Here is a 13833-nt window from a genome sequence, read left to right as displayed (position 1 = left end):
AAAGCAAATAAGCACAAGAATGCAACAAAAAAAGCTGACCTTAGTCACAGTGTAACCACAAACACACCAGGTCTAGCAGAAGATAGAAGAGATTGGAGCACCATACTAAGTTTGCAGATGCTGCAGCGACACCCTGCTGCCTTCAGAGTATGCAGATGCTGCAGCGACACCCTGCTGCTTTCAGAGTATGCAGATGCTGCAGCGACACCCTGCTGCTTTCAGAGTATGCAGATGCTGCAGCGACACCCTGCTGCTTTCAGAGTATGCAGATGCTGCAGCGACACCCTGCTGCTTTCAGAGTATGCAGATGCTGCAGCGACACCCTGCTGCTTTCAGAGTATGCAGATGCTGCAGCGACACCCTGCTACTTTCAGAGCATGCAGATGCTGCAGCGACACCCTGCTACTTTCCGAGTATGCAGATGCTACAGCGACACCCTGACCACCGTAATTCCTGCACAGCTCATTTTACAGTGTAGAATTCAGTATATTTCTACTAAGTGCAAGGTCAGCTGGGAGTATACATATATCTGTACATCTTCAAGATAGCCATCTACTCCTCCATACACATGAACACGTGGCCAAGTGTGCATGTGTCCTGTATGGGGAGAGGAAGGTAAGTCGCTGTCAGTCAGCTCTGGCAGCGTCATATCCCCCCCCAACAAGAGAACCAAAGGAGCAGGTATTTCAATTCAAATAGCCAGATCCTTCTATCCCATTTATTATCACCTATAAAGGTGGGGAATTCGGAGGGCCCCACAGGTAACTAAACTTTTATGGTTTTCCTCTATTTTGTAAGCAATTTCCATGTCTGCAGATCGTTGGGGCTCTGGATTCCGAGACCCTCGCTGATTGCTCAAACGACTGCTGAAAAGTGTGCAACTCGTGAAGCCGGTGTTCACACAGAGCAGAGCACAGACAGTATAAATTGCCTATAATTTCCTCCTGCCTCCCAGCTGCACTTTTCAGCTGTCTTTTGAGAGATGTATTGGTGGAGGCCTCAGGATACGGATTCCCACCAATCTGTACACATGGAAAGGGTCTACAAAAACCATTAACAGTTTAGTCCTCTGAATTGTAAAGTGCTACAGTATATGTTGGTGGTATAGAAATAAAACTATTATAGTTACTTAAACCAAATGTGTATAAAGGGCCATTATTTCTAGAGTCACAGTAGACGACCATCCAGACACATCAATGTCTTATGAGCTGCAGAAGTCAATCGAGACTCACTGCTCAAAAAGGTATATGAAAGGGTTATTCCCAAAAATGCAAGTTGTTTATAGAGAATTTGCTGATTGCTGGGGGTCCGACAGATCGGGGGCTCTGCAGTCTTGTCCTGAATGGAGCAGAGGTGCACATTCAATGTCAACAGGACTGCCGAGAATCGCCGACCACAGCGTCCAGCTGTCCCATAGACAATGAAAGGGGTAGAGGTTGAGCATGTGTACATACGCTACATTTATGATAGGGCTGTAGAGCTTCAATCTTGGGCCCAGTGCCTTTATTTCAGAATTCTTGGGGGTCACAATAATCATCAATTTATCTCCTATCCTACAAATAGGAAATAACTTTGATGGGGGAGAATAACCCCTGAATTTCTACGAGCGAAGCCATTCAACCAATTGTTTTGGCAGACATATACTGCCTTTAGGTTTTGGGTGAAGGTCCTTTCTGCTAAAATTTCTAACAACCGCCTCATGGCTTCTACAGATGGCAAAAATACACTTCTATTCCCAAGAATGGGACAAAGATTAATGTAATTCTTGGCACTTAAAAGGCTTTTCTGGTTAAAAAAAAAAAAGTTATTTCCGATCCACATAATACTTACTGATAGGAGGATATCCGACCGCTGAGAACAGGGATGGCCGGCAGAATAGGGAATTTTTACCCCATGCCGGGAAACTTTAATCCCCGTTACTGTAAGAAGTGATAGTTTCGGATGGCAGACCGACACTCCAATCATTTTCTATGGGACTGCCAGAAAATTCCGAGATCATAGAGAGTGAAGGGAGCAGTGGTCACCCATTCAATCGGGGGCCGATGGCTACAGGTCCCAGCGGTTGGACCCCCACTCATCCCATTATTGCACATCCTTGTTTTTCCTGGACAATCCCTTTAATATTCAGCTGATGTAGCAGCACAATACAGGAATATGCTTGACGGCTTATGGACAGAAGTCTCTGGTCAGAACAAGATTATTCCCAGGAGGACACTTACCTTTTGATGCTGCCGTTGTGTGATTAGTGACGGCAGCACGAGTTGTAGGACTAGTGGCGTTAGGAGAAGTGGGGGGCACTGGTGGCACTTTACTGGTGGTCTCATTGCCCTTCGAGGGAGGCACTGTGGTAGTGACCAACGATGTGTCATTGCTTTTCTCAACTGGTTTAACGGGTGCAGTATCTGTAATTGAGAGCAAAAACATTGAGTATCAGAAGCATAGATATCCTGAAGATTCCCAAACCCCATCGCTCTATGTGCGAAGATGTCAACCCGACTGATTAAGGAGAACTAAGGGAAAAGAGCATCAAGCCAGAAGCGGAAAATCATAACCTTAAAGGGTTACTCCCATCTCTGCATTTTATGGCTGGGACAGAAATACCTCTGTTCACTGGAGATACGGGAACGGTTGAGAGCGTCGGAGCAACACACATCAGCTCAACTCCCATAAAACGAGTAGGCGTAAGGGAAGACGCTTTTTTTCAGCGGTTTCCGTATCTACACATCTAGTGGTCACAGTCCTGCCGATGCTACTTCTGTCTCCTACACCGAGGCCAAGATGTGAATTAACCTTTCGGGTATATTCACATATACAAACATCCCGCTGTGGACTTTTTTGTGTATCTGCAGTAAGTCGAAATGTGATGCAAGTGGAATTTAATGCAGATTGGTCACGAATGCCCAATAACGTTTCGCAAAGGGTAAAATCTGAATGCAGAAATGTTATAATTTTTCCTTTAGTGTGTATAAGATTTGGTAAAAATCACACGACACTATCTGCATGTCGCCTGTCCTCTTTTTAAAGGGAACCTGCCATCCAGTTTTCCCCAAAATAAACTACGGCCACCACCGTTTCCGCCTCTTTTACAGGAGTCTAGCAACCTGCCCCACTCTGGAGAGCCCCAAAAATACTTTTTATTAACCCCCCATTGGGCGAGGTCCGGTCCGAAGTATGTCGACGCATGAGAGAGACCGAGGGACACTGTGCGGGTGACGTAGGACGCATACTCAACATGAAGCAAGAAGAAGGACGGCGATTGTGAGAAGAGAGGAGGTGTATAGCAAGATCAGCGACGTCCACTCGACCAAACTGTGCCGTATGGGGTGGGAGGGATTATAAAAGGAATTTTTGGGGCTATGCAGAGTGGGTTGTGGGCCTACGTGCAGGTACGCTGACCAGCCATAACAATATTTTGTACTCAACTCTGAAGTTGTCCATGAGTAACTTAATGAGCACTTTGTGCTACAGTGGCTTCTCTGAGAGACCAAGCGAGAAGGGCTAGCCTTGAGTCTCCCATGTAAATCACTGAGCCTTGGGCTCCCATGACCCCGCTGCTAGATCACTGGTTGTCCTATCTTGTCATATCAAATTAAGCCACAGAAATTCAATGAAAAAGTCAAAAAAGTTTCCCAAATGTGGAGCTTTAGCTGTAAGTTGGAAAGCCCCTTAACAATGGAGAGGAGCAAACATTACATCATAACGACCTCCCCATCTGCCTATGGTTTATTACTCCAAAATGTGCACAGAAAATCTAGGTCACAAATGTGCACAGAACGTCCTTCAGTGTTAACTCTACATCTCCTGTTTAATCTCATGAAAACAGATTGAGAGAAAAAACAAAACCACATTTCATCATATGATGGTAAATGCAATAAACGGAAATGTGACTGTAGGAAAACAACAAATTAGAAACCTTGCTGAACCCACATAGCGATAACGTTACAAGTTTGGTATCGCTGTCCTTGTACAATCACATTGCAAGGTCAAGTGAATTTCCTAAAAACTATTTTATTTTAATCCAGTTAAAGACGTGTCTGCGGAGATACACGAGTGCATGAACTGTGGGGCAGCAGAGACCCAAATATTTTGAACACAAGGTTCTTAAACATGGTATCATGATCATACCATCGTTAAAGGGGTATTCGAGTTTGGAGGTTATCCCGTATTCATGAGCTGGGGAATAAGCTACCCAATCGCTGGGGTCCATCAGCTGGGACCCCCACCATTCACAAGGAGCAGGCTCTTCAGAGCCCCTAGTGAATGGAGCAGTGGCGGCTCATACTCACTGAGGCTCCACTCATTAGTATGGACGTGATGAAGACCAGCCCTCGGCTGGGATAACTTCCACACTTGAGAATACCCCTACAAAGCATACAAAGTTCTGGTGTTCGGGTGGCTGCAGTACCTGGTGTCAGTCTACCACTAATCTCTGAGAGAGAGATTTTCCAGCTCCAAAGTACAGGTCCCCATTGATTTCTATGGGGTTCAGAAAAAAAAGTTTTGGTACAGTTCTGGCACCCGAACCTAATTAAAGTCAAGCCCATAGAACCCAAACTTCCATGGCTCCACTCATCCCTACATATGACCTATCCCAAAGATAGGTTAATCAATAGGTCAGCACTGGACAACTTTTAACTCAAGAGTTAGACAAATCTCAGAAGACACAGTGCCTGGTCACATATAACAAGCTTTATTAGAAGAACTAAAGGTACCGTCTCACATAACGACGCACCAGCGATCCTGACAACGATGTGACCTGGCCGGTATCGCTGGTGCATCGCTAAGTGATCGCTGGTGAGCTGTCAAACAGGCAGGCTCACCAGCGATCTGTGGAGCAGCAACATCGTGGAAGGAATCTTTCCACGATGTCCTGCTCCTGGTTACCAGCCTGCTGCTGAAGCAGGCTGGCAACCATTATAAACAGCGGGTTACTAGGGGCACACGCGCACTTAGTTACCCGCTGTTTATCATAGTTACCGCTCACCGTAGCAGAGTGGTAACCATGATAAATATCGGCTAACTAAGTGCGCTTGTGCCCCTAGTAACCCGCTGTTTATCATGGTTACCAGCCTGATCGCTGCTCCCGATGGTCACACACAGCGATGTGTGCTGACCAGTGGGAGGGCAAGGACCAAAAAATGGTCCAGGACACTTTGCAGCGACCTCACAGCAGGGGCCTGATCGCTGCAAAGTGTCACACATAGCGACATCGCTGGTGAGGTCGCTGTTGCGTCATCAAAACCGTGACTCAGCAGCGATCTCACTAGCGATCTCGCTATGCGAGACGGGGGCTTTACACCCCACAAGTTATCTTTCCAGTTTGAACTGAACCAGGAATGTTTGGACGGTCACACGTAGGTGGTCGTTCTGAAAAAAAATCTCCTGCAAATGTCACATCTTGTGCAACACGGCCTTGATTGTAAAGCTGTCCTCACCGGATTACTCTCCTCATTACAGCCTGTGTTAATAATTACGTCCAAAACAAGGCGATCAAATATCCGTGAGAACGTAGGTGCAGCCTGTCTCACGAATATTTACCATAGAACATGTGATCACTAGAAAGATAACACCCCCATCAGCTTATCTGCTTCTAGATAACCTGCAAAACAAGTCATCGGGAGGGTGTCCACTTTGGTGGAGTCGGAGTTGAAGTTGGTATAAAATGGACCGACTCCAACTCCTAAAATATATAATAAATTGGGTACAGTAGTTCAATGCAGTTAGTGGGGAATATTTTTTCAGAAGAATTTGGGAAAGTTATGAAATGTCCTATAAATGTCTGTCCTATTCCTGATCTAAGGGTCTAGACTTTTAGCTGAGGTGAATCTGTGCTACAGGAAATTTATCACTTAAACATGAGCCGTGTATGAGGGAGTCGGTATCATGGAAATTAAGGAGTTGGAGTCTGAGGTTTGGCTTACCGACTCCACAGCCCTGCTTATGGGGGTCTCCAACTGCACAGCTGCCACAAAGTACAGCAAAGATTTTCTCTACATCCACTACACAGTGTGAAGCTGTTAAGAAGTATCTATTATTTAATCATTCAAAGCTTACAAAGAGATGTAGTTCTGAAGGATTAGATACATCACTAATGTCATCATTTTACCAAATTCTCAAAAAACAAGTAAAAGTTGAACTTGTCCCAAAACATTGGAGGTTTTGCCCTCCGGTCACCGACTTGGTTAGGAAACATGAGCGGTGATTAATGACTTCCTTATTCACAGGTTTCCTGCTACTGAACTACGCTGCTCCCAAACTTTACACGTGCTCCCGTAGCTCAGGGCCAGTATACACCATATTACAAAATATCACCAGATTCGTTGTTACGGCGGACACTTGTGTTGATAACATCATGGGGTAAGAGTCCAAATACGCCCCCTGATCAGGTAACACCAGGGCAGCGCAGCGGTACATAGTGGGGCCGAGATGTAATGCCAAAAGCAGAGAAGGGTTAAAAGGACGACCAGTCACCGCTCCTCCGGTCATGTCTGTTTATAACTGAACATTTCCCATGAAATAACAAGTCTGGATCATCTTGCTCCTCTGTTATTCCTCCTGGGTGGTAACAGCTATGGGAATGTCTCTACACATTGAAATTATCTAATCACTGATCAAGGAGACAGACTGTAGGAATACACTATTAGAAAAGTGGAACTGTAACCTAGTTTTCAATTTACCAGCAGGAAAACAGAGGAATAAGAATTGCATTCAGTAAAACATGGGTCAATAGCGCAGAAAAGTCCTCAATTCGAATGCAAGCTATGTGAAATTATCATAGTTTTCATATATCCCAGCTGTCGGACGCCCAAATCACAGATATTTAGGATAGACAGGCTGAGAAACGCGAAGTCATTTGGTTCCACACGAATCTCAACAAGGGCAGGTGCAGACGACTGTATTTTCGGTCCGAGCGCGATCAGACAAAACATCTGATCGCACACAGACCAGTGTTCTTCTATGGGGCCGTGCACATGTCCGATTTTTTTTCTCGGGTCTTCCCAGGGAAAAAAAAAAGGAAAAATTCAGACTAGAATTGCAAAATGACCCTTTAGGTCATGATAAATTTTGCAAAACTGCCAGCTCAGTTATATTTAGTGACCCTGTAACTCCAGCCTCAATGTCCAAGATAGGAGACCCCCTTTAACGTTTACATCCGCTTACAACTCTGCAAAACTCACTATGGTTTTCTCACAGGAGTTGTTAAAAGTTAGTGGGAGGGGGGAGACTTCCTTTCTACTTTGTCAGGTCAGGCCCTGCCTTGTCTTATCCTCAGGCTCAAGTGGTAAAATGTAAATTCCTGGAGGGTCGGCAGACATCCCTAGAGATCTGCAAGGATGAAAAGAAACCCTCACTGACGTATCACAAATTGTGGCACGTGACGGCAGAACCTTCTTGTTGACTGCATAGAAGAGGAGGAAACGTCAAAACCAAATTGTCACCGCGCAGGAAACTAAATGTCACCCCTCTCCCCCCCCCTCCCTCCGCCTGGACCCAATGAGGAAGTTGGTTAAAAACCAATGCACAGGACACGGGCTGTCGAAAGTAACCAATCAGATCAGAGATTTCATTTTTCTAGGGTGGATTTCAGAAAGATAGCAACAATGTGATTGGATGTTAGAGAATTCCTGCAATTCTCTATTTGATGCAGATTTTCCCTACATACACGACATGCCAGAATGCCCGGCCTGAGGTGTGCTAACGCTTCATCAGGGCGCTCCTCCAAGATCAACACAGAATGGAAGGCCCAAGATGCGCATGTCACCCCAATGCGGTCCCACCTGTGTCCTAACCGACAAGCAGGCCACCATGTAGGCCCAGCGGGAACCCACCAGACCACCCAGTAGCCACAGCAGCCACCCCACCTGCGCCCTCTCTGCCCCAGCAGAAACCCACCTGCACCCTCGCCACCCCAGCAGGAACACAGCAGACCACCTTGTAGCCACAGCAACCCCCCAAAACTGTATGACACCTGCAACTCCAACTTACGTAACACTACGGACCGATGCGGTACGTGCTGCCCCCCCCCCCCACAATACACCGAGGTCCGGTACGTGCTGCCCCCCCCCCACAATACACCGAGGTCCGGTACGTGCTGCCCCCCCCACAATACACCGAGGTCCGGTACGTGCTCCCCCCCCCCCCCCACAATACACCGAGGTCCGGTACGTGCTCCCCCCCCCCCACAATACACCGAGGTCCGGTACGTGCTCCCCCCCCCCCCCCACAATACACCGAGGTCCGGTACGTGCTCCCCCCCCCTCACAATACACCGAGGTCCGGTACGTGCTGCCCCCCCCTCACAATACACCGAGGTCCGGTACGTGCTGCCCCCCCCCACAATACACCGAGGTCCGGTACGTGCTGCCCCCCCCCCCACAATACACCGAGGTCCGGTACGTGCTGCCCCCCCCCCCACAATACACCGAGGTCCGGTACGTGCTGCCCCCCCCCCACAATACACCGAGGTCCGGTACGTGCTGCCCCCCCCCCCACAATACACCGAGGTCCGGTACGTGCTGCCCCCCCCCCCACAATACACCGAGGTCCGGTACGTGCTGCCCCCCCCCACAATACACCGAGGTCCGGTACGTGCTGCCCCCCCCCACAATACACCGAGGTCCGGTACGTGCTGCCCCCCCCCACAATACACCGAGGTCCGGTACGTGCTGCCCCCCCCCCACAATACACCGAGGTCCGGTACGTGCTGCCCCCCCCCCCACAATACACCGAGGTCCGGTACGTGCTGCCCCCCCCCCACAATACACCGAGGTCCGGTACGTGCTGCCCCCCCCCCCACAATACACCGAGGTCCGGTACGTGCTTCCCCCCCCCCCCCCACAATACACCGAGGTCCGGTACGTGCTTCCCCCCCCCCCCACAATACACCGAGGTCCGGTACGTGCTTCCCCCCCCCCCCCCCACAATACACCGAGGTCCGGTACGTGCTGCCCCCCCCCACAATACACCGAGGTCCGGTACGTGCAGCCCCCCCACAATACACCGAGGTCCGGTACGTGCAGCCCCCCCACAATACACCGAGGTCCGGTACGTGCAGCCCCCCCACAATACACCGAGGTCCGGTACGTGCAGCCCCCCCACAATACACCGAGGTCCGGTACGTGCAGCCCCCCCACAATACACCGAGGTCCGGTACGTGCAGCCCCCCCACAATACACCGAGGTCCGGTACGTGCAGCCCCCCCACAATACACCGAGGTCCGGTACGTGCAGCCCCCCCACAATACACCGAGGTCCGGTACGTGCAGCCCCCCCACAATACACCGAGGTCCGGTACGTGCAGCCCCCCCACAATACACCGAGGTCCGGTACGTGCAGCCCCCCCACAATACACCGAGGTCCGGTACGTGCAGCCCCCCCACAATACACCGAGGTCCGGTACGTGCAGCCCCCCCACAATACACCGAGGTCCGGTACGTGCAGCCCCCCCACAATACACCGAGGTCCGGTACGTGCAGCCCCCCCACAATACACCGAGGTCCGGTACGTGCAGCCCCCCCACAATACACCGAGGTCCGGTACGTGCAGCCCCCCCACAATACACCGAGGTCCGGTACGTGCAGCCCCCCCACAATACACCGAGGTCCGGTACGTGCAGCCCCCCCACAATACACCGAGGTCCGGTACGTGCAGCCCCCCCACAATACACCGAGGTCCGGTACGTGCAGCCCCCCCACAATACACCGAGGTCCGGTACGTGCAGCCCCCCCACAATACACCGAGGTCCGGTACGTGCAGCCCCCCCACAATACACCCAGGTCCGGTACGTGCAGCCCCCCCACAATACACCCAGGTCCGGTACGTGCAGCCCCCCCACAATACACCGAGGTCCGGTACGTGCAGCCCCCCCACAATACACCGAGGTCCGGTACGTGCAGCCCCCCCACAATACACCGAGGTCCGGTACGTGCAGCCCCCCCACAATACACCGAGGTCCGGTACGTGCAGCCCCCCACAATACACCGAGGTCGGGTACGTGCAGCCCCCCACAATACACCGAGGTCGGGTACGTGCAGCCCCCCACAATACACCGAGGTCCGGTATGTGCAGCCCCCCCCACAATACACAGAGGTCGGGTACGTGCAGCCCCCCACAATACACCGAGGTCGGGTACGTGCAGCCCCCCACAATACACCGAGGTCGGGTACGTGCAGCCCCCCCCACAATACACCGAGGTCGGGTACGTGCAGCCCCCCCCACAATACACCGAGGTCGGGTACGTGCAGCCCCCCACAATACACCGAGGTCGGGTACGTGCAGCCCCCCACAATACACCGAGGTCGGGTACGTGCTGCCCCCCACAATACACCGAGGTCCAGTACGTGCAGCCCCCCACAATACACCGAGGTCCGGTATGTGCAGCCCCCCCCACAATACACCGAGGTCCGGTATGTGCAGCCCCCCACAATACACCGAGGTCGGGTACGTGCTGCCCCCCATGCACCACCCGGCTCCTCACAACTACAGGACCGGAAAGCTGCGACACTTCTGTAAGAAGGCGCCCAGCAAACACTGCTCAGTCCCCCTGACATGTGCCTCCCGGCCAGGTCACTGCTCGCTGCCCATACTCACCATTTCCATCCGCCTCAGCCGTATAAGCAGCTGCCAGGAGCAGCAGCGCCGCCCACATCCAGCCCCGGGAATCCACCGACAACTTCATCTTATACCGGCAGCCGCGCAACCCGGGAAACCAGAAGCACAACCAGCACTGCGCATCTAACACCGCCCTCAGCCGCCGGGACTACAGCGCACTGAGCACTGGGGACTGGGAAGGGCGTGGCTACAGGGCGCAAACTGGAACGCAAACGTACTACGCCCCACACGTTTGCGTTCCACATGACGTCATAAGAACTGGTTACTACTTCGCCAGACTTTGATACCACTTTATCTTATTATAATTCATTGGAATGATATAAGTATCATATTACAGTCTGTTTATAATGAATCTGTATTGAAAAAGCGAAATAACGCCCTCTGTCTAAAAGGAAATGTGTGTTGCTCGTAACAGCCAATCACTGCACTGCTTTCATTTTTTACACTAAGTGAAAGAAATGGGAGCTGCTCTGCGATTGGTTGCTATGGGCAACTGTGACGCCTCATGCTCGAAAAAGCCCTTTAGTTTACCCTGGGTGATGGGGGACTCGGAGTCGGGTCCTGTAATGGAGAGATGGGGTGCAGCCGTGGACCCGTGCTCAGGGCCGTCACATTAAAAAGGATGTTGTGGGCTTATCCGGGTTGAGTGGCTGATTTACGACTACGCCACCTGTGGTGCCTGGTGAAGGGCCACCAGAGCCGCTGCAGTCAGCTGAGGCATGGTGTTATGGCGGCCAAAGTTATTACTACTCCCCACAGGCGGAGCAAGGCCTCAGGGCAGAGGGGGTAGTAGTAGAGAAGAACGGATACCGCGTCGCACGGTGTGGCGCAGAATAAACAGTCCGGATGCCATAGGGGTGAACTTCCAAGGCTTTACTCACTTTAGAGATGGCAGAAGGAAGGCGACTCCCTGCTCCCCGCGGAGTCCTGCGGTTACCAGGGATGGGGGTCCGACAACCTCCGAGTAAGTCCAGCATTCAGTCGGGACCCTACACCAGAGTGTTCCTGATCTACAGACCCAATCCTTTCCTGTCCGTGTGTGTGCGAAATAGGCCGGGTCTCCCTCTGAGCTCCTCTCAGAACAAGGGCACGGGTGGCAGCTCCGCTCCGTTCGATACCCGGTGGGATCCTCTGAGCCTACCGGGCTTTCCCGACCAGGACATGGAGTGGCAAGGTCGGGTGTCGGGGGCCGGTACCCCTCTTGTAGCCGGAGTCCCTCTGAATATATCAGCATGGCGAGGACAGGTGGTGTACACCGCTCAGTCTGCATCCTGCCTGGGATCCATTTGCTATGGAGCCACACTCTTAAGCTCCGGGCCTTCTTGGTCATGGTCCTTGACCGGGCTGAGACATTCCTTATCTGCAACCTGACCCTTGACCCAAGGCCGGGGTACGAGGGCTCTGTCCCTTGCCGGTGCAGGCCCACACAGGATCTGCGCTCCGGGAGGGAGGTCACATAGCACAGAGAACAGCCAAAAGACGACCAAGACCAAAGATGGCTTATTATTAAATATGAAATTTAAAGTGTAACTAACTTGTAAGTCCTCCACCCTCACCCACTAACTGGTTTCCCTAACTCTTGGTTCCCCAGTCTCCCTGTAACCAGGGGAGCAGCACCTAGTGCATACTAGCCCCCTCTGGTGGAGAAATGTGGTGTTGGATGCAAAGGTTGGGTCACGACTATTACACTGTTCTTACCTCAGAGGAGGAACACTACACTCCATTAGAGAAGGACCCGCATAAATCTGAGACCTGCCCACGACCCACCAATACTTATCTGTACTTTATACCTTTTACTTATACTGCTTTGCCTGTATGTATGTTTTTTTTTTATTATTCCATCTTTGGTAACGTTTTTAAGCACTAAATAGGAGGAATGATCCAGTGTATCAGGCTATAAACTTGAATAAAACATAGCTTTTAGTGAGCCATTAAAAAATGATGCTACCACCGTAATGAGTCTTAGTGCACACAAGGATCACAGCTGTCTCGACCTACGCGTTTCGATGTGCATGGTCCATGATTGCACGTCGAAACGCGTAGGCTGAGACAGCTGTGATCCTTATGTGCACCATGATTTATTATGGTGGTAGCAGCATTTTTTAATGGCTCAATAAAAGCTATGTTTTATTCAAGTTTATAGCCTGATACGCTGGATCATTCCTCCTATTTTCTGATTTATGAACCAGGCTACTCTGGCTGACTCTGGCTGAGACTGCATCACACCCCAATGGTGAGCGGAATTTACTTGTTTTTAAGCACTGTACTTCTTTTTGTATATTAAATTTAAAATTGAATAAGTTTGATCTTTGCTGCTCTAAACATACCCACAAACTCTGTGGAAAGGTGAGAATAACTTGGTTGTGTTACCCTGTGTATGCCAAAGTGCAATAAAAGTACCTATCAGGTGCTCGGGAAAGCTGATTTTGCATGTGTACATGGGTGGGACTCAATGCAGGCAACTCACTGGCCTGGTAAAATGATGAGTGGGGGCAGCAAAAACTGTGGCGTGGATGTGAGAACTGGCTGTGGGGTGCGCTTAGCTCATTGTCAGCCTATTGCGATAGGAGAGTGGAGGAACGCGTGTGGGAAGCGGAATCTCCATGTCACGGAGATGCTGCGACAGAGTGGGGCCAAAAGATTGTGGCGTCTGCTTACACGTACATCCGCGCTGGATAGAACTGCTTCACCTTCCTATTAGCAGTTCAGGTTTTCCTTGCTCTGTTCTTGAAAGGGTTAAACATTCCTGTTTGTCTCCTGGAGCTCTCTGTCCTGAGTTGTCTCAGCTGTTTTGAGTTCATCACTTCCCTCTGGTTTAAATACTCTCCTCTAAGCTTCAGTTGTTGCCAGTAATAGGTTTCGAATACCTGGTTTGGAGCTGGAGGAGTGAGATGAAAAAGGAGCAGGTGTTTGTAGTTGTTTCAGGAGATATCTGTGTGTAGTTGATTTGTGTGTTCGTCCCCCATTCCCAATTCCCATTTGGTTTGCTTCACTCTCTCCTTCCATATATCCCACTCGATTGTTTTTGTATGATTTTGGTTTTCTTTCATCCCCTCTGTGTCTACGTTACAGCAGGACTAGTATTCCCGCTATTCTACTCACTATTCAGGGTGGTACTTAGGGTAAGACAGGGATAGGAACGTGATCGCTGCACGGGGTGAAAGAACCCGTCTAGGGAGCTCCGGGTGGCGCAAGGCAAGTATCAGGCTGCCCACTTTTATCC

At 50.6% G+C, this 13833-nt stretch overlaps 1 protein-coding gene across 1 annotated transcript in view; it reads right to left on the bottom strand.

Moving 5' to 3' along the window:
• Positions 1-10806, bottom strand: part of TMEM123 (transmembrane protein 123) — a 51406-nt gene extending 40600 nt beyond the window's left edge. The window contains exons 1-2 of the mRNA XM_073662123.1: positions 10590-10806; positions 2220-2402 (exon numbers count right to left, since the gene is read on the bottom strand). Of these exons, the coding sequence (XP_073518224.1) occupies positions 2220-2402; positions 10590-10677 (271 nt within the window). The 5' untranslated portion in view covers positions 10678-10806. The remainder of the gene's footprint in view (positions 1-2219; positions 2403-10589) is intronic.
• Positions 10807-13833: the final 3027 nt, after the last annotated feature.

The sequence above is a fragment of the Phyllobates terribilis genome, unplaced genomic scaffold, assembly GCF_046119375.1.
Source record: "Phyllobates terribilis strain yellow unplaced genomic scaffold, ASM4611937v1 Scaffold_2__4_contigs__length_985480577, whole genome shotgun sequence".
In the NCBI taxonomy this organism is placed as follows: domain Eukaryota; kingdom Metazoa; phylum Chordata; class Amphibia; order Anura; family Dendrobatidae; genus Phyllobates; species Phyllobates terribilis.
Note: the sequence above shows the minus strand (reverse complement) of the source record. Positions and strands in the feature narration are given on the sequence as shown.